The sequence below is a fragment of the Alexandromys fortis genome, unplaced genomic scaffold (assembly GCF_014885135.2).
Source record: "Alexandromys fortis isolate MF-2015 unplaced genomic scaffold, M_Fortis_MF-2015_v1.1 scaffold_144, whole genome shotgun sequence".
Taxonomy (NCBI): Eukaryota; Metazoa; Chordata; class Mammalia; order Rodentia; family Cricetidae; genus Alexandromys; species Alexandromys fortis.
The window spans coordinates 2,951,892-2,978,495 of record NW_026068021.1 but is presented as its reverse complement, the minus strand read 5'-3'; the positions used below and the strand labels follow the sequence as shown (position 1 = coordinate 2,978,495).

The 26,604-nt window shown below is 53.0% G+C and overlaps 1 protein-coding gene across 1 annotated transcript in view; it reads right to left on the bottom strand.

Annotated features, from left to right (window-relative positions):
* Positions 1 to 1,015: 1,015 nt before the first annotated feature.
* The window catches only part of Mad1l1 (mitotic arrest deficient 1 like 1), a 315,330-nt gene continuing 289,741 nt past the window's right edge, over positions 1,016 to 26,604 (bottom strand). The window contains exon 18 of the mRNA XM_050163154.1: positions 1,016 to 1,556. Coding sequence (XP_050019111.1) covers positions 1,398 to 1,556 — 159 coding nt within the window. The 3' untranslated portion in view covers positions 1,016 to 1,397. The remainder of the gene's footprint in view (positions 1,557 to 26,604) is intronic.

Below are 26,604 nucleotides of genomic sequence, written 5' to 3'. Positions count from 1 at the left end.
AACTCACAACCTGTACTTCCCAGAGGGCCTTGCACCAGGCCCAAGGACAAGGCAATAAAGAGCTCAGCCATAGGTCAGCACTGGCCGCCCCTGCTGAGAGCGATAGGGGGCAGAGAGATAGTGGGGGTCCCCTGGTAGGAGAGCTGGAGGCTGGGACACAGCAAATCCTGTTACCTCTTGGCTGTGACGCCTGCCACAGTGGCACTAATCCCTTAAAGTGAGTCATTAGCAGCTTGAGACCTACTTATCAGCGGGTGCCCACTGAGGAGCTGGTGAAAGCCAGGGGCAGCCAGAAGTAGAGTTTTCCCTGGCCCAGGGCTCCTAGGCCAAGCCTGGGCACTCCCAGTGGTCTGTCTCAGTTACATCCTCTTGCAGGCATGCGAAGAGGGTCTGACACACTCGGGTGGCAGGTCACCAATGCACGAAGATCACACGATCAGGTGCCTTGACTCTCAGGCTAGCCCAGGCACACTCCCAACTCAGACCTTCTCCTCTCCGCCCCTGCCCATCAGGACACTTGCTGTGGTAAAAAGCCTAAAGGCCTAGGTAGGGTTCCTTGCAGGGAGAGGCAGGTAGAGTAACCAAGGCAGGGAGGAAACACCCAGGCTCTGGAGGGATGGGACACAAGTGCTTCCCTGACCTCAGCCACCTCTCAGGACACATGTATGAGCGGGCTGTCCAGATGTCTGAGAATGGCAGGGGTGTGGTGAGGCCTGCCCAGGCGTCCAATGGGGCACGGCAGGGGTGTGGTGGGGCCTGCCCAGGTGTCCAGTGGGGCACGGCAGGGGTGCGGTGGGGCCTGCCCAGGTGTCCAGTGGGGCACGGCAGGGGTGCGGTGGGGTCTGCCCAGGTGTCCAGTGGGCATGGCAGGAGTTGGTGGGGCCTGCCCAGGTGTCCAGTGGGCACGGCAGGGGTGCGGTGGGGTCTGGGCAGATGTCTGAGAACGGCAGGCAGTGTGGTGAGGTCTGGGCATCAAGGTAACTTGGCGCTTTGGATACAGACATGGAGAGAGTGCTAAAGAATAAAACTTTATTTCATATGGCTTCAGGCCACAGCCTGGCCAGCAAAGTGGTCCAAGCAACCAGCACATGTGACTGGAGGTTGGTGTGGGGACACCTTGGGACAGTGCAGGGAGAAGCTCCAGAACAGGAGGAAGAGGAGGAGAAGCCCAGTGCTTGGGGCAAGAGAGGAAAGCAATGGGGTGTGATCTGGCTTGGGCATCCCCAGCAGCTGCTCCTGCTGGCTAGGGACAAGAGATGGAGTGGCTGCTGGAGCAGAGACTGGCTGGTTTTTGTGGCATGATGCAGCTATTGTGGCAAGGGAGTCTGGGGACAGTGTGGGGTGTAGGCTAGGCCAAGGTCCAGTGGCTGCAGAGTGAGGAGGCCCCCAGGCAGAGGCTAGATGGAGGTCTGGCGGCTGAACAGCTCGATGGTCAGGGCTCTCAGGAAGGCAGGGATGCTGTCCTGCTGCAGCAGGTGCAGCTCGATGAGCTCAGGCACTGAGCGGGAGAACTCTGTCTCCAGCAGCTGCATCTTGGAGCCCGAAGGTCCTGTGGCCTGCGGGAGGAGAGAAGAAAGGCCATCAGCACTGACTGCTAGATGGGTGAGGGACCGGAAGACTGTACTGCCCACTGCCACGAGTGCAGCTGGGCTAGAGGGGCACTGGTCTGCTGAGGCAAAGTTCAAGGTCATCCGCAGAGGAAGCTGAGATTCACAGCAGGCAGCCAGTCCTGCCTTAGGGATGTTTTACCACAACAGGATGTGAGCCCCTGCAGCCTCCATTCCAGTCTCCAGCCCTTCAGCTGTTACATGCATGGCCTGGGGAGGCAGAGCAATTCCCAAGCATCTTCCAGACTGTGAAGCCAGGAAACTGGATATTGGCTGATGGAGGTTTGCTCCTGGAAGGGTAGACTCTGGAGTCCAGACTGGCTCTGTCCTGTTTTCTCATGTCACTTATAACTGCAGGGAAGGCATAGTGGCTCTGTGACCTCTGTGATGGGGGTATAAGTGGAGTTTGCAGACGGTTCAGAGCTCGGCCTCCCACGGCCTGCCAGGTTACTCGGCTGTCTGGCCAAGCTGCCCTCTCACCATGTAGGCCATGCTGGGAGAAGCAGACTGAGGCCCTGGGCCTCCTTGTCATCCTGACTTTCCCAGCATGCTGCAGTAGCCAAAGATGTAGAAAGCCTGCTTAGTTAAGGGAAAAAGAGTCCCACTTACAAGGCCAAGTGAGAAGCGGTCACAAACCCACACAGGGCTCTCTCAGACCTAAGGTCTGATACAGAACTACTGTCTGGCAAACCCAGGGCCTCCTCATTTGGCCACAGAAAGAGGGCCCAGTTGGGAGCTGGGCAAAGGTCAGACTGAATGGTTCCTCAGGGAAGAAGTGGAGGGTCTGATAAAGTCAGGGGTCTTATGGGGGACGTCAAGTAGGCCAGAGCCCATTAGGAAAGGCAGGGATCTGGCCAGGACGAGGAGAAATCAGAAGACCCGTCCAGCACCAGCAGGAAGCTCAGCTACTGTGGAAAAGCCAGGCAATTCCTAAGCATGACCATGTGACCCATTAGTATCCCTTCATTGTGCACTCAGGAGAACTAAATACATGTGTCCACACTGAGACGTACATGCACTGTCCATAGTGACATGATACACACACACACACACACACACACACACACACACACACACACAATTCAGCCATGAAAAGGAACAAGGCTTGATGCATGATAGCTCAGGGTCAACTCTGAACACAGGAGCCTGTTTATGTGATGCCATTGACACGAGGCATCCATACAAGACAATACGGCAGGGCAGGAGGCAGGTTGGTGTGTACCAGGGTGAGAGGGGCAGGAGGCAGGTTGGTGTGTATCAGGGTGAGAGAGTTAGGCATAGCGTGTCTCTGTGGATTAGCCTGTGCTAACGAATGCACAATGGATGAGCTGATGGGAACCCGAATGCACGGCCAGTGTGAAGCCAAGGCAGAGACGAGTTTGTTCTGAAAGGTCCTTCCTCCCAGCTGCTCTGCAGGTGCCCTTCCTCCCGGGAGCCACACAGATGGCCAGGCTGCTCCCATGGGTCCTGGCAGCCCATGGCTACCACTGACTCCCCAGCATGAGCAAGAGGGCACCTGGGGGGACTGCAGTTGCCTCAGGGCATGTGAGGCTCTGTCTCACTGACTCACCGAGCTGTCTTCTGGCTTGCTTGTTACCTGGGTTTTCCTCTTGTTTTCTCGCGTGGGCCGACCCCCCAGCCTGTTCTCATGGCCCTTAATACATTTAGCCTTGTCATAGTTCAACACAAACCATCTTTAAACAAAAATAAGAGAAACCACTCTGACCTTTTCTCAAGAAAATCCTTTCATTTCTCCCTTCTGCTCCCGACTCACAATGTTTTTCCCGAAATGTCAGAGGGGCTGACTCTGAGGCAGCTGTGGGAAAGGAGCAGGCGGAGCCAGCTGGGTGGGGGCAGGAGCAGGTGGGGGCACAGCCACCAGGGCTCTTTCCTGTCCCAGGACCCCCTCAGCAGGATCTTCCAGATGTCATATCACCCCTGCCCCTCCTCAGGTAATCGTGTGTGTGTGTGTGTGTGTGTATAAGTGTGGTACTAGGGATGGAAGCCAGGACCTCATATAGGTTAGGCAGGTACCCCACCACCAAATGACACCCCTAGTCCTTGCCCTAGAGGATTCTAGGTAGGTGCTCTTCCACTGAATCACACCCCAGCCCCTCACTGGGGGATGCTAGGCAGGTGCTCTACCACACACCAGTCCTCTTGTTAATATTGTTTTATTTTGAGAAGGTCTCATTAAGTTTTCCAGGCAGGCCGTGAAACGTGATCCTCCTGCCTGTGTCCCAAGCAGCTCAGATGACAGATCACCACACCCATTCTCTATTTGGAAGAGACCTTAGTTGCCAGCACTGTTCTCCTGTTTCCGATAAATAGGTAAGAGCTAACGACACCACACGAAACTCACTCCAATGGGCTATTTGCTCACAGAGCCTCTGTACGGTCAGTACAAGTCCTGGAAAGTCCCTCTGGAAGGATGGAGGGAGGGCAGGAAGTGTGTGCCCCCCCCACTCTGCAAGTCTCAAACAAATCCAAGTCTGGGTTTGTACCACAAGCTGGGCATGGCCCAAATAGCCCCTTCCAGGTCTAATGCCCACTCTTTCAACAGGTCTCCCCCAGTTGCCCTGCCCCCTTGGCACTGGTGCAGCCCCACCCAGGGAAGCGGTCCTGGCTGATCAGCATGGACAGGTTGAACGACACCCTGCCAATCAGTCCCTGCACAGCTCTGCCATGTTCAAATGCCACCCGGTCCCCAGGTGCCTGCGAATCACCATAATTAGGGGCTGTTCACTTAAAATTAGAGCGCAATTTTTTAAAAAGCAAATTGCCCAGTCAGACGTGCTGGCTGCGGTTAGAAATATTTATGGGCTACGTGCATGTGCCGTCTCCAGCTCCCTCTCCCTCTGTGTTGGGGATGGGCCAACAGCACCGTGGACCCAGCCCAGCAGGGACGAAGATGCCCCACTGCTGACAGCTGGCAGCCTCTGTTCTCTGATTTCCACCTCTACCTCTGGCCGGGGTCTATCCCTGACGCCTGCTGGGCTGAAGGGCTTTGGGCAGTGGACGTGACTTGCTCTAACAGAAGTACGTGTGTGAAGCCAAGGAGATCCAGATAAGGACATTGGGGTGGTTGGGCACACGGCCAGAGGGATGCTAAGGACATTCCATGAGCCAGTGCTGAGTGAGTCCCTATCTCCTCAGGCCCAGGGACCATGGTGCTCTCCATATCTCCTTCCTCCTCAGCTTCTAGACCTGGGTCTGTCCCCTACTCTGCTGACACTACAGTGTCACTACAATGTCAAGAGTGCGCAGTGTGTAGAGCCCCCCCCCCCCCACGCAGAACTTGTAGTATCTGGGTGGTAGAACGGCAAACAACTGCAGGAAGCTCAGCCCAGGGATCCCCTTCATGCCAGCCATCTTGTACCACCACCACCTTTCCCCACCAGAGCCTCTTCCAGCCTAACCTGGGATAGGTGGTCCATGGAAAAAGCCGAGCCAGTGTGCTCCGGGACACCTGGTATCGAGTATGACTCCCAGCTCCCATCTTCCTCCCACACCCTCAGGTGCTAAACCCCAGGAGGAACTGGGGGCCACTGGGTTGGGATGATGAGGACAGAACTGAGGACGAGTGTCCTGCACGCAGTTCCAGCTGGAGAAGCTGTGTCTGTGGCAAATGGCTTGCCTGGTGTCCCTGCTGAATCGGGCCAAGGAAAGTGTGCAATGTAGTGTGGGTTAATCACAAAGCGTGAAAGGAATTTACCATCCTGGCAAGGGGTGACCTTTCCCTCTGGAGCTCTGTGTGTGTTTGGGGGGGGGGTGAGTGTGAGGCTGGGCCCTGCAGCCCCTGATGATTCTCAAACCCACAATTATTATTATTAGCCGCTTGCTATTTATGAGCACTGTGTCCCCCAGGCTCGCGCTCTGTTTCAGAGTTCCACAGCTGCTCCTGAAGCGTCGGGAGGAAGTGGAGAGCACAGGGCAGGGACAGAGCACATGGGTCCTATCTGTGGAGTCTCACTTGTCAGGGCAGACATGGGGGTCCTGGCTCTTTGCAGGTTTCCTGTGGTCTTGGAGGTCACAGGGGCCCAGTATATGCTGAAAGAGTGGGGGCAGGGAGGACACGACAGTGGCCAGGTGGGCATGAAATTCAGTGTGTGCCCTGAGGTATAGGGGAAAGACGGGGGGAGACTCCTACAGCTGGGGCCTGGGAAACGGGATGGTTGGACTGGGCTCCTCACTGATTTGTCCCCCACCTGCAGAGCATAGGGTCCTAGAGCCATCACGCTTAGAGCATTGCCATCAACTGGTCAGAAGACATAACCCTGCTGTCATTGTTACTCGCCATGTGACCAGGGTATATGAATTGCTTTCCATCTTTGAAATAGTATCCTTATATGAAACAGGGATTAATGTCTTTGGGGAGACCGTAGGCAGCTCAGAGGATTTGACCACCATGCAAAGCTTCCAGCCAAGGTAATATAACAGGGATGGAGCCGCTTACTGGGTGTAACAGTCCAAACAAGCTGGGGAGAGGCTCGGTGGGTAAAGAGCCCGTGGTACACAGAGGATCTAAGTTCAGATCTCCAGTATGCTTCTAAAGCCAGGCGTGGGGGTGCACATCCATAACCCTGGCACTAGGGGGGCGGAGGCAGGCAGATTCCTGGAGACTATGGTCTGGCTAGCCTGAGTCAGTAAACTCCAGGTTCACTGAGAGACCCTGCCTTAAAAAACAGGGTGGGGAGCTGGTGAGAGGGCTGAGTAGGTCTGATGGCCTGAGTTTCATCCTTTAGACTCACATGGTTGGGGCAGAACTGACTTCTCTGGGCCCAATGAATGCTGTGAGTGTGCCCTGCCCCAGAAACAAATAATGAAAAAATGGTGCGAACTCTGAGGAAGATGCCTCCCCCACACACGTATTTCTGTTACCCCCACATGTGTATATATGTGCATATACCTGCACAAACATACAAACACATACACACAAAAAAATGCCACAAAACCCAAACTATGAAATACAGCTGTCAAGTCCCTGGACCTAGGGGGACAAAGAATAGAAATGGGTGGCCTGAGACGGCAGGGCAGAGAGCTGATGGGGGAGAGGAGGGAAGACTTTGAGAGTGTGCTCTTCTGTGGGAGGGTGACTGGCACCTGGTGCAAGGAGCTGCCTGACCAGGACAAACTAAAGGGCCGGAGAGTACCCAGCTCAGAGGGCTGAGAACCAACCTCTATCCTAACCTCAGGATGGGGACTCTTGGGGACTCAGGAGACACTAAAAGGGTCTGACATCAGTGGCAGGGCAGAAGGAATCCTGCTGCAGTTGGGGCCCACCCCACTCATCTTAAACTAAGGTCCCTGAGGTTCAAACTGCTTCCAGGCAACTCTACTGCAAAGCCAACAAGGTTTACTATAATCTAGAAAAGCCTGGGACTGAACCAAGGGAGATTCAGCATGCTCAATGCCCACTGGTGACCAGCTGGTCACAAGAAGACTCAGGAACATGTGGCTCACAGGGAAGAGAAAAGAAGACGGGCAGACAGCCTCGACAGGTGACATTAACTCATCATCACTTTAAACCACATGGCCGAAAGATGGGAGACAGAAGAGTACAAGAAGAAGCCTGCTCAACCCAAGCTGAACACGGCACCCTGAGCCATGATAAGCAGTGAGGGGGACTGGGGTGGGCCAGACGCTGCTCTGAAAAGATGAGTGGTCCCAAAGATGCCGTGGGAGGAAACACCCAAAATGACGCAGGAGAAGCAATCCATCATGGCAACTGGGCCACATGACAGAGTTCCACACACACCTAGAGTCCCAAAGGAGAGGCCGGAGTGTGCTGGTGTTGGTGAGGCAGCCCCAGCAATCCACATCCAGATAACAGAGCCATGGCCGTCCCGGCTTCAGATCATCTGCATGGCACAGGCCGGGGTGTTTCTGTCACCTCAGACGGGTCCCTCCACTTTCAGAAGCTCAGACAGAGTGAGCAGTGCCGTGCGTGCTGCAGTGGACCAGGGAAATGACAGTGGCCCCCAGACAGCAGCTATAGGGATGCATTCCTGGGGATGGTCTTGTGTAAGGACCAGCATCTGTCCTTCTAGAAAGATGTTGGGCAACTGCAGCCACGGGAAACCTTGAGCAGTGCCCTGCACAGATCCTGGCCCTCAGAGCTGGGGACAGTGATCTGTTATTAGTGACCTGTAACCAACACGGGGGATGGAAAGATGCTTGAGGAATGATGCACCATTAAGCAATCTAAGTCTAAACCAAAAGACCTGAGAAGCCTAATAAACTCCAAACAAAGCAAGTGAAGAAAACAGCATCCAAACTTACATCAACTTGCTCAGCTCCAAGGAAAAGAAAAATCTCAAAGCAGCTGGCAGGAAAAGAAATGCTTTCTCTATGGAGGAATAAAGATAAGAATGACAGCAGATTTCTTCCTGAAAACAGTGACAGTAAGGAGATGGTGGGGCAACAGAGAGCAGATAGCAACCCAGAGCTCGACACACAGTGGGATAACAACCTCAGATACACAAGGCCTACAAGACTGACCGGCAAGCTGATCTATACTACAGACCACCCACCCACTCACCCCATCCATCCATCCATCCATCCATCCATCCATCCACCCACCCACCCACCATCCATCCATTCATCAACCGTCCGTCCATCCACTGTCTATCCATTTACCCACCCACCTATCTACCATTCATTCATCCACTTATCCATTTTGCAGTTCTGGGGCTAGAACCCAGGATCTTGTGCATAACAGTAAGCACTCTATCCCTGAAACACACGCCAGCCTTATGCGAGGATTCTTGGCAGTTTCTCTATCACCAAGCCACATCTCCAGCCATTTATACAGACTATTTTAGGAAGATTGTGCCTCAACTCCACCCAGATCCGCTACAAAATCAAAATCTGAAGACATCATAAAGGAAAGGCAAAAACTACAAAATAAGAGCCCTCCGGTGACACAAAGATCCTAAAGTAGACTACAACCACCACTGTAGTGCAAAGACTACCTCACAACCGTGTGTGTCACTTGTGTATCTGCCCTTGAACATGTATGCTCATGCGTGTGGAGGCCAGCGGTCAGCCTTGGGTGCATGCCAAGTGCATTTTATTTTGGAGGCAGGGTCTGTCCCTGGCCTGGAATCCACTGATGAGGCTAGACTGGCTGGCATGAGCCCTGGTCTCATCTCCCCAGCACAGGGATTACAAGTCTGAAGCCTGACATGTGGCTTCTAAAAATGTGGGTTCTAGGGATCAATCTCAGGTCCTCATGCTTGCAAGGCAAGCGCTTTGCCAAAGGAGCCATCTCCCCAGCCCCTTCCCCCCAGAGTCTCTCAGTCACAGCAAGGGATGTGACAAAATAGAATACCCCACTTTAGCCGGGAAAGAGAGAAAGGGGACCCTGGGGTCAACCAGCACAATATGGTAAGGACACACACCTAGTAACCTGCTTCCTCTAGCAAGGCCCCACCTCTAGACTCCCCAGGTACAGCAAACTGCCAGGACCAATCATCTGCCTCTTGACCCTGCAGAAGATACTGTACGTTCCAAACAATGGCTCAGCCAGACTTCTCCAAGAATACAAGGCTGCTTGGCATTGGAGACTTGTGGCTAACTGTGAAACGGAAACTATACACTCACCTGAATGAAAACATGTACATGTGTGTGTGTGTGTATGTATGTATGAACAAGCAACATACATTTCATGTGTGCATTCGCTTAGGTGTGTGTGTGTGTGTGTGTGTGTGTGTGTGTGTGATCACATGAGTGTGGAGGCCAGAGGACAGCCTGTCATTCCCCAGGAACCACCCATCTTTATCATTGAGACGGGGCTCTCACAGTCCTGAAACTTGTCAAGTAGGCCAGGCTGGCCAGAAAGCCCCCAGGATCTGCCTTTGTCTGCCTTCCCAATGCTGGGGTGACAAGTGTGTGCCACTATGCCTGACTTCCTTATGTGGGCTGTGGGGTTCAAACTCAGGTCTTCACGGTGGCACAGCAAGTGTTCTTATCCACCAAGCCACTTTCCCAGCACACAGTAGGGTCAGACAAAGGGTGTAACCTATCCCTGAGGGGCAGAAGCTGAGGGCTCACTCAGCTGAGAGAAGATGGAGATGCCTTTTCACAACCGCTATGTAGGCATTCTAAGGTATTCTACACTAGCAACAGACAGAAATTAAAAGTGTAAGCCAATACTTTTTTTTTAATATAACAACATTGAAACATGAAATACCTAGGGAAAAATTGAGAAAAGATTGAAACAGCTGCAGGATGAAAACGAGATGGTGGGGCTCAGAGGAAGTCCTTTTCGGCTGGGAGATGCGTTGCTAAGATGCAGCATCCCCAGACAGCCTGTACAGTTGGTGCATGCCCAGTCAACACCCGAGTAACCTTCCGGCGCCTGTAGAATGTGAATAGCTGAGATTACAGTTCAGAAGGAGATCTACAAACCCGGGGATCCCTATGTGGTCTGAAAAAAGAGCAAGGCTGGAGCAAACACTGGTGGAATCACAAAGTGGGATGAAGATGTGGGCCTAGCAGCAACAGGCATAAACGGACAGTGGTGGCTCACCCTGAGGCAGACTCTTGGCTCATGGCCAAGGTAAAACTGTAACTAACTCAGTATTTCCTAAGCAATGTCCCTGTAGCCGGACACATGCAGCTAGGTGCCCCACTCCTACCTTATTTTGCCTTTTGAGGCAGGGTCTCATGAAGCCCAGGTTGGCCTTAAACACCCCCATGGAGCCAAGGATGCCCTTGAACTCCCGATCCTCCTGCCTACATTTCCTAAATGCTGGGGTTAAGGCATGCTCCACCATCCCTGGTTTATGTGGTACTGGGACGGAACCCAGGGCTTTATGCATGCTAAGCAAGCAGTCTGCCATCCAAGCCACATCCCAGCCCTCCACAGATGTATGAGAGAACTCTAAAACGTGCAGTATCAGATACGAAAGTCAACTCCAATGAATCAGATGTGTAAAATGCACACTGTAGAACTGCTAGAAGAAAAGCAGAGAAAAATCCTCCTTAGATCTGACACCAGATGCTCACTCCACAAACGGGGCTGACAAAACATCCAGAGTCAGAGCTTCTCTTCCCCAAATGCTTCCAGAGTGAAGACGAGTATGAGCTAGAAGAGCACATCACGGACTGTGGCTGGAAAGGGTACCCAGCTACACAAAACTGAGCAGCAAGGGAATACATAACCTAGCTTAAAAAAATGAGTCAAGGGGTTAGAAAGATCGCTCAGTGGGTAAAGAACTTGCATGCATCCCGAAGACCTGAATTTGATCTTTGGAACTCATGGGTGGAAGGAGAGAATTCACTCCACAAAGTTGCCCTCCATTCTCCACACAGGCCCTGGACAGTATTCCCACCAATAAGTACTTTTTAAATGAGCAAAGACATGAAGAGACACATAACCAAAGGATGGCCAACACATCAGGCAGAGGTTCCATACCACTGCTCACCTGAGAAATGAAGGGACAAAGCCACCCATTTTATTAGCAAGCCTCCATTTTAGGACATCTGGTAACCAAGGGCTGAACTCAGGCTCTGGAATGTGAAGTGGCAGCAAAATATAGAACATACATCCTGAATACAGATATCTGAAGAACAGGCCATTGATCTAAAAGATAGAGCTGCAAAGTCTAGCCAAGAACAGATGCCTCTACAGACATCCTACACCTTGTCAACATTTTGGAGGGACCTTGCAGACACCCTGCCTGTATCTACAGGCCGCCTTCCAGCTGAAAATAGCCTCACACCTATAGCTTGACCAATGAGTTTAAAGAATTACCTTGCCCTGCAACCCTTCGCCCAGTCCTAATGAGACAAGGCATATAGCTCCCTGCTTGCAGTTTTCCCCCTATAAAAACCCTTCGTATCAGCCTTCCTCCCTCACTTGCTATACTGAAGTGACGGACAAGGTCCTTGCCCAGCTCGAATAAGGCTTTTGTTCTTTCATCAGAAAGTTGGCTTCATGGTGGTCTTGTTTAGGGGGTCTTGGGGCATGGGTACAACAGGAAACACAAACATTCCCTTTGGAATGGCTGAAATGGCAAAGACCCTGTAAGGATGTGGAGATGCCACAGCATCCACAAACTGCAGGGACTGCAACAGAGGCCCACTGTGCACACAGGTCAGAAACATCTTGAAGGATTAAGCATACATTAAGCATACTCCCATACCTATGTACATATCGGGCTAAGAGGCAATATGTGTCGACACTAAGACACTCATGTGAACGCTTCTTGCAAACCATATTTGCAATAGACCCATCTCAATGTCCATCCACAGGTACATAAATAAGCAATTTGTGGTATGTCCATTCAAAGGACTACTTACTAGTTAGTATTCAAAAGGAATAAATTGATGTGCAAGACAACATGGATGGGTCTCAAATTAATTATGTCAAGTGAAGAAAGTAGACAAGATAAAACTACAGTGACAGGAGACACTGGTTGCCCAGGAGTCGGGTGAGTTGGAGGGAGAGCTGTAAAGGGGAGGATGGATCTCTGGGGATGTTGGTATATCTGAAAGTCTTAGCAATGGGAGGTATGCCTCCATTGTTGCAATGAGGCAGGTCACAGGCTTTCTTGGGTGAGCAGCACAGGTCCTTGCAGACACAAGAGGCTCCCTGTCATTCTTAATCTTGTTTGGATCATGGTCTCTCTGGAGAACGGCAGTTGAGAGGTGTACATGAAGCTCAAGAGGTTCTGGGAAGTGCCCCACACCTATCAAATGGCCCTAGTCAAGACTGAGTTAGTCAAGGGGCTAGAAGATGGTTTGGGGGTGAAGAACTTGCCATACAGCCTGAAGACTTTGAGTTTGATCCTTGGAACCCACAGAAAGGTGGGCAGAGAGAACTGTGCATAGTGGTTCTCCATTCTCCACACAGGTACCCTGGCACAGTACTCCCTGAGACAGGAAGGAATACTGGGGAGGATGTGAAGAGCTGGAGCTACGGAAGGCAAGGGGTATGGCTTCAGAAAGTTCCATAAGAGGGGTGCAGAGTTGGCTCAGTGGGTAAAGCGCTGGCTGTTTAAGTACAAGGACATGAAATCCCTGGTATTCATAGAATCAGGAGCGAGGGTGGAGGTCTGTAACCCATCAGAGACCCTGTCTTAAAAAAAAAAAGGTGGTGGGGGCTGTTAGAATGGCTTAGCAGTTAAGAGCACTAACTGCTCTTTCAGAGGACCCAGGTTCAACTCCCAGCACCCACATGGCAGCTCACACCTGTCTATAACGCACACAGACATACATAAGGCAAAACAACAGTGTACATAGAATTAAAATAAGTTATATATAAAAAGAAAGAAAAAATAAGGTGCCAAATCCAATGGTAGAGTACTCGCCTCATAAGGTCAAGATCATGAGTTCAAGACCAAGCATCACCAAAACAAAACAAAAGTCTTGGGGCTAGCAAGGTGGCTCAGTGAGTACAGCGCTTGCTCCAAAAGCCTGACCATCCGAGTTCAGTCTGGAACACACTCCAAGGCAGGGGGAGAAAACCCACTGGCTTCCATATGTGCGCTGTGGCACACAGCCCCTGGCCCACTACACACACTCAATAATAATAAACAAATACGTTTTTAAAAAAGACTGGAGAGGAATAGAAAACTATCCCTAACATCTTCCTCTAAGAGAGCGATAGTGGAGGACACTGGAATCAAGAATGGCCCTCCTGGCTCCCCATCTCAGTTTATGCTGGGAATGGAACCTCAAGCTGTGTGCCTGCTGGACAAGGGCTCTGCAGCTCGGCAGCATCCCCATCCATGGGAAATGTGTCTTAATAAAGTGGTTTAACAGTCAAGGCCTGGCTGCCAACTGTCCGCACTGGTAGGCAAGGCCTCCTGTGGGTCTGGGGACTTGGCAGAGCGTGAGCCTCAGGGCTCATAGCCCAGCCCGTCGCTTACCTCCTGTTACCACACAGCTAGTCATGGGCTGAAGAGGGAGTGCTATGCTACAAAAGTCTTGAAGGCCAGCCTTGTCTCTACCCACGGCCGGCTTCCTTCCTGGGGCCCATCATTTCCTACATGTGACATTCGGCCCAGAGCCAGTCACACTGGGTCACACAAGGCTAGCAGCCAGAGGTCCTCTAGTCTAAGTCCCCTGCTCTGTGATGGGGACCCTGTGACCTAGCAAACCCAGGTGCTGTCAGTGTGAGTTGACCCACGCTCCATCCTCCCACCACCACTGCTGACTGTCCACGGTGTGTGAGCATGTGAGCTACTTTTCTGTCACCGTGATCAGATTGGCCAAAATGGATGACTGTGAGAGCGAAGGTTTAGTTTGGCTTGTAGTTTCAGAGGGGTCAGGGCATTGTGGTGGAGAGGGCATGGCGGCATGGAAGTGCTGACCTCATGAGGAATGGGAAAGAGAGGGTCAGAAAATAGCCAGGGTTAATATGCCCCCAAGGACCCATCCCGGGTGACCTGCTTTCTCCAGCTTGGCTCCACTTCCTAGGTTTTCAGAACCTCCTAAAATAGCATTGACATCTGGGAGCCAAGCAGTTCAACTATGAGCCCAGGGTGTGGTTTTTTTTTTTTTTTTTTTTTTAAATTTGGGCTAAGGATGAGGTCTGAGGTCTCACACTCGGTTTGAATGGAACAGAGCTGAGGCCTATCCTCCCCTCAGTGACAGAGGGATGAGGAAGGCCAGGTGAGCTCAGAGTGACTCTGGGGACCTGGCCTTGACTGCGTGTTGGCAGAGCCCAGGATCGTAGTTTAGGCTTCTCTGAACCATGTCATGGCTTCTCAGGACCAGTGGTTGGTGGAGACTTGTGCTCTCAGTGGTTCCCGCATGCCTCGCTGAAGGCAGCTGCCCTGCCTGTATGGCAGATGTGGCTCAGGGCTCCTGGAGGCCTAGGGACATGGATGGCAGCCGGGCAACCATCTGCCCTCAAAGCTGCTGCCTCGGCTGATGCTAAAAGGCAGATTTGTTGGTTCTGGGTTAAAAATACCCTGTGAATGACACGACTTCCAGAGGTAAATCTCTGCAGACTCAGAGGGGCGAGGACACGCTCTCCTCAGCTTTGCATCTCGCTCACCTCAAGTCTGACACATTGGCAGAGTGGGTCCCAGTGGGCCAGGCCACTCGCTTTCAGGAAAACAGCCTGGAAGTCCCTCACACACAGCCTTCTGGTGCCCAGTCCACAACTTGGCTTTTTCGTCCCAGTTCAGACTCATCCAGAGTGCCTGCTCTGAGTTCTCGAGCCGATGGATTAATAAGGCAGATGCCTGGCCTTCCTGAGACCCGTGGGTACCTCAAGCCGTCACTTAATGGTATGGAATCCACCTCTGTTCAGACCTTTCTGAGCCAGCTGCACTGAGGATGGATGGACTTCTATCCAGCTCCCACCAGATGGGTAGAAGCGCCCAGGGAGGGCATCCAGTTCAGCGACAGTTCTCAGAGATGTGCTGCCCATGGCAACCGCTTCCCAAGGAGGAAATCTGGAATAGTGAGGCTGCTCAGAAGGTTCAAGGTTCAAAAATGCCTATGCTACCAGAAGCCACTGCCCTGCTGCCTCAACATCCAAGGTCAAAAAGAGGGAGAGGCTGGCTGGGAGTTCTGGAAGGGGTGTTCCTGGTACCCCAGGGCACAATTCTGACAGGTGACTCAGCCCTCCTGTGAGTCACAGGTGCTTCCTGGCTGAGGACATCCCAGGGACCCTGGCCATCCTAGCATGTTTGCCTGTCTCTGTGTTGAGTGCTCGCTTACCCTCAGTATCAGTAGCATCTGCAAACTGCCTCGGTTTTCATCTTTGGCTGGCCCCACAAGCCGATCATGAAAGGGAATTTTCTTTCTTGTTTTTTAATTAGACTCGGTAACATCACCAAGCTGTGAGCGTACGGCTTTGTAGATCTTGTGTTTCTGACAGTAATTACTCACTGAGGCTTTTCAGGCTCCATCTCAACTCAGCTACGGCCCTGCCAGTAATTAAGCGAGCGACGAGGCACAGATTCCGGGATTCGTGTGCAGCCCTTCCCACCGGGGCTCCTGGCTTCCTCTGGCTGGAGCCCTGCATGGGCGTGTTTCCGGGTTACAGCCTTCAGGGGCAGCCTTGATCTCCACTCAGGAGCCACCGGTCTTTCAACAGCTGGAAAGAAAGCCAGTGTTCCACAGAGGGGACCCCATGGTACTGGGTGCCTTCTCCCTGACACCTCTGTCTTATTTTGTCACCAAGTGAGCACCTTCAGGAGTGACTGTCCTCATGCCAGAGAGATCCATCAAAGGATCCCCTTCAGGCTCTGTCCAAGTGAAATCTCTGTCACGTGGTGTCTAACATCCACCTACCATAAGCAGGTGGCAATGGGTCCTGCCTTAGACCCTCCCTTCTCCCTCTACTCCTGGGCTTCCAGTTACCCGGGACCCTCTAGGCCAAATAAGGTAGGGTCCGTGGACCAAAGTGCTATGTGCCTATGAGAAGGTCACTTGCCCATGACCCTTCCTATGGCTGACTTTGCAGACCTACTTGGAGCCTCCTCCTCCTCCCTCTAGGTGAGAGCTGCCTGGTTGAAAATCCCAGTGCCAAAGGAAAGTTAGACTATGTGAGGCCCGAGAAGAGGCTGGGCCCCAGTCAGGTTTCAGGGCTCAGTCACATGGAAATGGTGGATGGAAACTGGCTACTGGACTTCTCTGGCAAGCAGGGAACATGAAGGGGAGTGCCCTTTCCCTGCCCTGACTGTTTGATTACAAGCACTCATGAGTCTCTGACGGTGCGATCTGTGTATGGAGGGTCTGGTAGCATCAGCTGCCCACACTGCTAGTGGTTTCCACTCTGGGCCTGAGGTTCTTTGATTGCAGACATACACAGACTCTGCAGAGTAACACTCTCCCGCTCTCTGAACACTCAATTGAAACTGGCCCAGGGGACCTCCGATAGCAGGGGACTGTGGCAGGAAGCCCAGAGGGGGCCAGGGCCTACACGGCCACACAGCAGCTTCATGGCTGTGTGAGTGGGCAGGCTCTATCAGCTGGCCCACCTCTTGACTGCGCAGGGGCTTCCTTAAATACAATTGGTTAGTCACAGTTTAGTGTTCTTTATTGTAAGCTATTTTGAGAGGCAATTAAAACATCCCACTGCCAAAGTGCATGTCTCCTACGGGGAGCCCTAATATGAAGGAGTCAAAAACAAAGATTGGGGAGGAGACCCAGGCTCCAGGCTCATTTTTGAAATGGCAGGCTTTGTCCTGGGCCAGTCTTCTTGGAGAGTGCCAGGGAGGCCATGCTGGGGTGCAGCCAGGGCTCACAGAGCAGGAAAAGCTAAGCCATTTTCCAGAGGGTGTGGCCTCACGACACTGATATGTCCGCTCCCTCTTGCTGAGCTCAGCACAGTTGAAGCCTCTTGCCAAAGCCATTCAGTGACCACAGGTGAGAGAGAAGGGACACATAGGAGGTCTGGTTTGCTTGCAGTAGGACTGAGCCCACACATGGGAATGGCATGCAGGAGGGCGGCCAGGAGAACCCGCTGGACTGATCACAGGCATCTGTGCCTTAACTGTGATTCAAAGGTGATTTTCAAAGGTAGCCAGCAATTTCAGAGGTGTCTCAGCCAGTGTCACTGAGCCTCCTACAGGGCCGACCCTGCTTGACACACATTCAGTCATGCTCTCCGGGGACATAGCTTTTCCACAGCCCCAAGCTTTTCCCTCTGTGACCAATGGGAGAGGCATGGGGTTGAGGAAGCATGGTGGCCTTGTGACTTTGTGCTCCACAGAGCAGAGAATAGTAGTTGCCAGGTGGTCAGGACAGTCTCAGGCAGAAGGCCACCCATGGGGCCCTCAGTGAGTGTCCACAACAGATCCTCAAGTTGGAGGTGTGAGATTCAGCATTAGAGACCCCTATCCTAGCCAGGGAGCTCCCATCTAGCCTTGCTCTGAGGCCACCATGTGAATATTCCCAGGCTGTGTGGGGCTCAGTTCACGGGTGCTGCAGAGAAAACCAACTGTCTCCTAGCTTCTTCAGGGAGGTCAGGAACACAGGCTCAGGTGTGAGGAGAACACCTGCCAGGGTCCTGTCGGGATGGTGGAAGATGATGTGCAGCTGGCTGATGAGCAGGCCGAGTGGCAAGGGCATTGTACCACTCCTAGCCTGTACCTTGAGAAGGTGGGGCAGGCCCCAGGCCCCAGGGACTCACAGTAGGCACAGGGTCTGCTAGAGGCACACTGCCTAGAAGTCCCTGGAGTTGGACCAGCAGCGAAAGGGCTCCGCCTCCCTCCAGGGACCCCTTATCACCTAGGCACAGCATGTGAGGCAGGCCCCACTTTCTCAGCTTCTTGCAGCTTTGCTGACTCGAGGGCAGGGACCTGATGCAGAGTGAATCCTGATTAGTCAGAGACAAAGCACAGAATCCCAGTGCAGAAGAGGCCACTGCTCGGAGCTTGGCCGGCCACAGGGCCTTTGCCACCTTGCTTCAGCTGGCTCACAACTCAGTACGTGTGACTATCAGATGAATAGTCAGCCTAGCAGCCATCCACTTCCCACTCATGTTGTAAATCAGCCGTTTCCAGGCTAGTTGCCAGCCCAGTGGGCTTTGTAACATCAAGGTCCAGTCCTGGGACTTCATCGGTGGCAACCACAGCCGCGACTCCCTTCAGTAATGCAGTTCTGGGAGGTGATCAGGACCGGTGATGACCAAGATGGGTGATGCTGATGCCACCACCTGGGGAGGAGTGCCTTCATGCCCAGAATTCCAGAACTGACGCACTGAACACACTCAGGCAGTGCTCTAGACCCACAGGGTGATGTGGAATGGGGTGTCCGACTGTGAAGGAGATGTGAGAAGAAGGAAGTGACCACCTGGCTTCAAGAGGTCACTGGAAACAGGGCCCCTCCTTACTCCCACTAGCAAGAAAGCAGCTGAGAGGAAGGATGGCTGAGCTCCGATGACACTCAGGACCTGGGAGGGTACCTGGGGGTGTGTCTGCATGTTTGAGGCTGCTCCATCCCCTGGAGCCCCTGGGGGTGGAAGAATCTTGCTTTCTATAGAAAAGGGCATGGGAAGGTGGAGTGGTGAGCATGAGGAAGATGGGGAGGGTGCTGTCTGCCTTTGGAGAGGGTCTTGGGGCTCGAGCAGTGCTGAGGTTGTTTTCATCTTTGTCTTGCAGCAGGAGGGTCTGTGAGCTGCTGTTGGTGCTGCAGTTTCATTGATGGTGTTCACTTAAAAAAGAAATTGCAAAGCATGCTCTGCAGTCAATTTGCTCCTTGGCCCAAGAATAGAATACAAATCATCTCACATTCAGCAGGTACCATCCTGTGATTTGCTTTAGGAAATGATTTTTGAGCGGATTCTGATGTTGCCATCTGTCTCAGGGAAGGGAAATCACCCTCCCCACTTGCCCAGGGTGTTGAAGACCACATCTCTTTTCCAACTTGAGTCTGTCCCTTTGCATCTAGCAAGTTCTAGTTTTCTTCCTGGACACACCTGAACAACGTGGATGGGCAAGGGTTGTATGAAGTACAAGCAGGCAAGGCACTGGCTCCCCACTTGGCTTATGGCAGTCGTGTGGTGCTATAGGCATCCAAGCCCAGACACTGTCAGAGCCCCCTGGTCCCACAATTCAGTTTGTAGCTACAGGCAAAGCTCCATGGATGGATGCCTGGGACACCCTGATCTGCCAGAGCCTGCAGCTATGGACCTACGGGCATATCACCTGACCCTTCAGAACCTGTTTCCCTGGCTAGGAAGTGAGGGCCAGCAGGAGCCAGAGATAGCACAGGATATTAAGATGAATAAATAAACAGAATGACTAGGCCTGTATAGTACGTGCTACTCACAGGCCCTAGGCTGTCCCAACTGTAAGGACTGCTTCCCTGGGTGTAACACACACAAGCAGGGGACGCTCATCTCCCTCCTTGCAGGGTGGCGATATTTCCTGTTGCTAAGGTTAATAATAACCCTCGCTGCTGTCCTGGAACTCACTAGACTAGTCTCAGACCAGAAAAGAACTGCCGGGCTCTGCCTCCTGAGTGCTGAGTATGTGCTGAGTGTCTGCATGTGTGCGCTCGGGAATGTTCGTGTGTGTAAGTGTGGAGGCCAGAGGTCAACCGCAGTCTTGCTCCTCGTGTGCTCTCCATCTTGTTTTGTGAGGCAGGGATTCTCACCAGGACTTGGAGCTCACTGAACAGGCCAAGCTAGCTAACCTAGGGTTCTTCCCATTTTGCCTCTCTAGTGCTGAGATTAAAAGTGTGCACCATTATACCTGGCTCTTTTTTTTTTTTTTGCAAACAAACAAATATGGGTGCTGTGATGTGACTTGAACTCAGGTCCTGCTTTACCCATGGAACCATCTCTGCAGTTGGTCTGCTTTGGAGATAACCTATTACTATATAGCCCAGGCTGGCCCAGAACCCAAAGTCCTCCTGCCTCCGCTGGGATGACAGGCTTGTGCTGCCATGCCTGGCTCAATTCTCTGCTCTTAGGGTCACAGTCTTGGACATGCAAGAGTTAGTGTGCCTTACCAGTGCTAGTCGAGCCCAGCACTTGGCCTGAGGGGTAGTTGGTACCAGGTGGTGGCTCTGGGCTGTGAGGGTGAACTGGAGCTAGATAACCATAGGACACGAATGAAGAGGGAGGATAAACCCAAGGATGTGTGCTGTGGAGACATCAGGCAGGCATGGTGGTGTGAGCAGCGATGGGGAAAGCTGCTCCTCTACCCGTTACATCAGGCTACCCTCCCCCTCAACATTAGTGCTTGGCCACAGGCGGAGAGGCAGCCATACAGGAGAGGTTATTTTAATAAAATAAGGGCCCACGTGGGTGCTGCTGCCTTGCAAGATGAATGAGCTGCTGGACATGGCCACCTCTCCTCTGAGGAAGAGGCAGTCCCATTTGATTAGGAAAATATTGGTTAATTTTCTAGTGGAGTGCACGACCTTCGGGGAAGGGGGAAGCTAATTCCCAGGGCAATGCTGCAGACATCTCTCTTGGCCTTTGCCAGTCTGAGAAGTGCAGAGACACAGCTGGAGGGCAATGCCTGCCTTTGCTGTGCGCTGGGCTAAGTAGCGGGGCAGCCCCCCCCCCCCCGCCTCCAGGGCCAGGGTGGGCCTACACGGGCTGCTCCTGGATGACTTGTTTTGAAAGCAAGGCCCTTGGGATGGGCCCATGCCATGGGGTAGCAATCACAAGAAGCTCTACTTCCCGTGGGTTCCTGGGAGCTGCCCCTTACTCGCCCTCTTTACTCCTATGTCTTTGGACACACAGATGACCTCGTCTGGATAATACCAAATACTCCGTGATGGCTGTCTGCTTGGTGCAGCTGTACTGACTGGGTGTGGTGCCCACGCCATGGCACTCAGGGCGGGACACAGGCCTTGGCTGCCCTAGAGGAGGTGTCTGGACTCTGGTAAGGATTCTGGAAACCTGTCCTCTGGTGGTCTGGCTATGGCAGGGCCTATAGTGACTTCTGGGAGCCTCAAGTTTCTGCATGGCTCCTAAGACCTGAAGCCTGGGGTTATGGAGACAAGCATAGACTCTGTCTGTCTGTCTGTCTGTCTGTCTGTGTCGTCTGTTTCTCTCTCTAGGCCAGTGCTTAGAAACACCTGCCTCCCTGGGCTGGGAAAGGTAGGTGATATCAGTGTGAGGTCAGGCCCAGGGACTTCCAGGACTCAAGACTACAGAGGACAAGGAAGCCTTGGAGTGACTCAGGAGCCAAGGGATGGGTCCCAGACCTGCGGCATCACAGCACTGCCCACCTGACACCTCCAGCCACGTGCTACCCTTCTGTTTCTAGTCAGAGAAGTGCAATGGTGAGAGCCAGCGCCTGAGAGTCCTTCATGTGACGGTTCTCAGCTGAGGCCTTTGCAGGCACACTGACCCACTTGCTCCTCTGGCACAGTGGAGTAAGTATGCTCAGCCCAAACGCGCCCACAATGCCTGGGCACTCTGGGGTCCCAGCTCCACAAGCATGAAACAACAGATGTGTCCAGCCCCTAGATCCTCATGTCCACTGTGCAGTCTGGTAGGATGGGCATGGCTGCAGGCATCTGGGAGTGAGAACACCCCAGTTCCCACCCATGCCAGCTCTATTGACTCTTGCCTTGTAGGGTGACGCATGGCTGAGCCTGCTAGTAGAGAAGTGATGGATGCATAGGGCCTGGAACCCGCAGGAAACCAGAAAGGATCCCTGAAGCTTAGCCTCTGTGGCTTGACTAGTGACCCAGAGAAGAGAGAAGAGTTGACCACACACTGGAAGAGCTAGAGGAGGGCCAGACAGTCAGACACAGGTTTGGTGCTCTGCAGGGAAGGCATGGACAAGGGCGTCTAGTTCTCTGCGATCCTGACTGTCCTGTCCAGTCTATTGCAAACACCTAGAAAGATGGCTACCATGGCCGCTGCCACTGCACACCAAGCAGTTAGCATGAGAGGACTCTGGTCAGAGCTTCAGGCCTGACAGAGCTTGGATAAAAGCAAAAGTGGAGGAAGAGGATGAACCTGCCAGTCACAAGTGACCGTACGGCAGAGGGGAAGGAAACTAAAGCAGGCAGTGAGCAGAGACACACACGAGATGGCACCCCAATATGTTAGATGGTACCCCACTATGCTAAATGACACCTCAATATGCCAGACAGCACCCCAGTAATCAGTATGGAATTCTGGTACACTGGAAAGAACGCCAGTATGTTGGGCAGAATCCCAGTATGCTGGGTAGAACCCCAGGAAGCTGGACAAATCTCAGTATGTTGGACAGAATCCTAGTATACTAGATGGAATCCTGGTATGCTGTATGGAAATCCTGTATGCTGAACAGAATTCTGGCATGCTGGATAGACTCACAGTATATTAGATGGAACCCTGACATGCTGCGTGGGATCCTGGTATATTGGACAGAATTCTAGTAAACTGAGTGGAATCCTGGTATGCTGGATGGAACCCGTCTGCTGGACAGAACCCTGGTATGCCAGTATATTAAATAGAACCCTGACATGCTGTGTGGGATCCTGGTATATTGGACAGAATTCTAGTAAACTGAGTGGAATCCTGGTATGCTGGATGGAACCCATCTGCTGGACAGAACCCTGGCATGCTGGATAGACTCACAGTACATTAGATGGAACCCTGACATGCTGGATGGGATCCTGGTACATATACTAAATGGAATCCTGGCATGCTGGATGGAACCCCAGTGTGCTGGGTAGAACCCTACTATGTCGGGAAGAATTCCTCTCTACTGGATAACTCTGGGATGTTGGATGGAACCAGTTATGCAGGATAGAACTCCTGTCGGAGCAGCCCTTCTGCTATGGCGTGACAGCCCACTCTGTATCCTGCGTCTCCTGGGAAAAGCCATCCTCCATGACTGAGAGTAAAGCAGAGAACAGAACTGAATGTCACCGGGGTCTGAAATGCAGACCGTGAGGGCATGTAAGTGTGGCCCAGAAAAGGAACAGGGGTTGGGGCAGAAACACCTATAGAACTGGGTGGGGGTGGGCGGTGGTGGTGGCACAGTCTCCACTGGCCATGCAGGAGTGACCCGGGGGGGGGGGGTGCCACAGTCCCCACTGGCCATGCAGGAGTGACCTGGGGGGGGGTGCCACAGTCCCCACTGACCATGCAGGAGTGACCTGGGGGGGGTGCCACAGTCCCCACTGGCCATGCAGGAGTGACCTGGGGGGGGGTGCCACAGTCCCCACTGACCATGCAGGAGTGACCTGGGGGGGGGTGCCACAGTCTCCACTGACCATGCAGGAGTGACCTGAGAAGACTGAGTTTGCGGGTTGAAACTTGATGCTTACTCATAGGCTCTCATGGTGTCCTGGCCGTGAGTGAGACCCAGGGCAGGGGTAGGAGTGTTCTGTTTAGACCCACATGTGGGCAGTAGGGAAGGCGGTGGTGGCTGCTGTTCCATTTGTGTGCCTAGCACCGAGGTGAGGCCTCTGTTGGTGCCCCTTGTGTGGCTTTCTCAGGGGTGTGGCAGCTCACTGCGTCCCCTGCTGGACAGCAGCACCAATACCAAGAGTCCACTCTAAGGCCACCTGAGGCTAAGACCCAGAGAGTCCCCACTCCCTAGGCAGAGTTGGGGGGAAGCCCCCCCCATCCCAACTGAGAGCTAACATTTGAGGGAGATCTGGGTGACAGTACGTGATTTAAAAGTTAATTAAAATGAGTAGTATAGAGTAACAGCCTCAGGTGTTTATTTCCAAAGGGCGTTTGGAGGGAAAGGGGGGAAAATCTAATAAAAAGCTTTGTGAGGTATTGCATTAGCAGGTAATCACGCTGCTAAATCACCAGGCATCTGAAGCGGCCTAATGACTCTGTTGCTGCTACCAGCCCTTCACCCAAGGAGTGGAGAACACAGCACCCGCAGTTTCTGGAGCGGACGTGAGAAAGGTGGAGCTCAGTCTGCAGGGAGGGCAGCTCCCTCCAGTACCCTTAGATCAGCTAGTTATCCTTCCTTCCCTCCACCCACAGCCTGAGTACTAGCCATGGGCCTGAGCACAGGTAATAAAGAGCCTTAGGACACTCCTCAATGGGTGGAGGACAGTCAGTCAACAGCACTAGAGATTATGGAGAGGGACAAAGAAGAATCCCCAGGAAGAAGCCCTTCTGCCAAGGTACCAAGGACATGCCAGGGAGATGGGCAGGTGGGGGGAGCCCCCCTTCATCCACACTGCCACCTTTGCATAAGGGCGGCAGGCCTGAGCTGATGGGAGCTCACCACAGCAGGCATGACAACGGTCCAGTAGCCTGGCAAGAAGGCTCTGCTAGGAAAGCGTGGCTCCCTGAGAACTTCCCGGTTGCAGGGCCTGGCTGCCACTCCCCCCCCCCCCCTTTACAAGGGACAGCACAGAGTGGCTGCATTCACTCAGCAAACTCTTGTGAGTGGTGGGACACTGGGGATGACAATGTAGAGGCTATTCCCACAGCAGAGCCCCACCCTGGCTCTCTTCCGACACTTCTGAAGACACATCTGTGGTCCGACCCTGCCCTCACAAGTCGCACACATTGACAGACAGACATGGGCCACCCTCTGCCCACACCCATTGTCAAGTCCTGTGCCCTCAGGGAGGCCCTGTTGCTTCAGGCCTACTGACCATGTGGCTTTTCCCTTAGTTCCTCCCATTCAGGCCCAGGAGAGAAGTAGCTGAGGGTTCACCTGGGAGCCCTTCCCTGGGACTCAGCCCCAAGTACCAAGTGGCCAAGAACAGGGGCTACCCCACTGCCTTAGCCACCATAAAGCCCTGCCAGCAATTAGACAGCGAGTCTATCTCTTGGCCATTTGACAGGTTAGCGGATGGCTTTGTCTGCCTATGGCAGCTCCCTCCCTGACTGTCATAGGATGTGCAGAGGCATCTCAATAAGAAGAGCAGTTACAAGCTATGTCAAGGTGCTAGGTACACATCCCCCTCCATTGTCTGTGCAGGAGCATGTCCATCACATAGAGGCTGTGACCTATCCCTGCCCACCATACTCCTGGGTGCCTCAGAGAACTTTTTAAAGCCAAGGCAATGGCCATGCTGGGTGCTGACACCCACAGCCAACCCATGGCTGCTGCTGCTGCTGGAGCACAAAACCCAAGCTTTTGGAGCCCTGATTGCCAGGCTCCCACCTGGAGACCTGGCTTGTGGTGGCTTCTGCCATGATGGAGGCCCATCTCGGTCCCTTCAGATTGGGGCATGAAGGCCAATCTTTCATAATTCTGGGGTGTAGATACCAAGACGGAGGCCCCAGCAGAGCGGTGTTTGCTGAGGTGGTTCCTCAAGTAAAGTCTTTCCACACTACCCCACACATCTCAGGGCTGGAGTCCCATCAAATGTCATCTAGAGCGGGGACAGACAAGCCTCAGACATGGTCACCTCCAGCCCAGTCCCCCTCCAGAGTGAAGCCAGGCAAATGACATAATCCAAAACACAAGGGTGTGACAGACTGCGAATGCCATCGCCCATCCCAGGAGACACAGAAAACAGAATCAGCTCACTGGGTCTGCAGCTAGAAAATCTTGCTAGGCTGTCTTCCATGCTGTCCTGAGGAAAAGAATGCCCCAGTTTCCAGAGACTAGCCTTGGTGGAAGACCCCTGCCTTTGGCAGCTGCTGCCCCAGACCACATCCTGGCCCCATTCTAAGTGGGTATAAAGGACAGTACCTTCTTGCAGGGGTGCAGGGCTCACCCAGTTGGCTGGGGACAAGGGAGGAGCAGGTATCCGGTACACACAGCATCACCTGTCTATCCCCCACATGCCCCCACCATCTGTTGGCTCATGTGTTAATTAGGGAGCAGGCTATCCATGATCTCAGCCTGTTGCCTGGCTGTTTATCAGCCTCCTTCTGCATCCACTGAGCTCTCGTGTGAGCAGCGATAAGCGTCATTAATAAAAAGGAGCTCCGGAGGAGCCACCTGGTGGCTCCTGCCCAAGTCCCCAAACTTTTCTCAACCGCTGCTGTCAACCCTAGTTCCACCCACAAGCCTGATTCCACTGGGCAGGGCGCACACAGCAGAGCCTTAGATCTCTTGTGATCAGCTTTATGGGGGTAGTTATAGAATGTTCTAGAGTTGTCTACCTGGTGGCAGATCCTGTTATCACCTGGAGGAAACTTAAGAGTCCCTCACAGGTTCCCTGTGCATCAAATGTGGGAATAAGCGACTGTGCATGCACGCGCACGCGCGCGCGCACACACACACACACACACATGCACCTGTCTGTGACCACACAGCCATCCTGAGGTTCTTTGTACACCCTGGCACACAGTAGCTTTCGGGATGAGCTGGTGGAGCTGTGTACAACAGTTAGAACGTTCCCTCTGGTCACAAGTGTCCTGCATCCACACAGGCCTTGCCTTGTCACATCCCTTGTAAGAAAAAAGTGTTGTTTCAGGACCCCAAGACCAAGTTTTCAACACAAAGATTTATCTGCCCCGGAGAGACAGAGCGCAGGGAACAGGAGACAAAGACAGGAGATAGAGGATGAGGGAGAAAGGGAAGGAAGCAAGGGAAAGGTGCCTCTGGATAGAGGGGAGAAGGATATGGCACATAGAAAAATGGCAGTTTATAAAAGTAAAGGGGAAACTTCATATCAGGGTATGTTAATTAGGTCA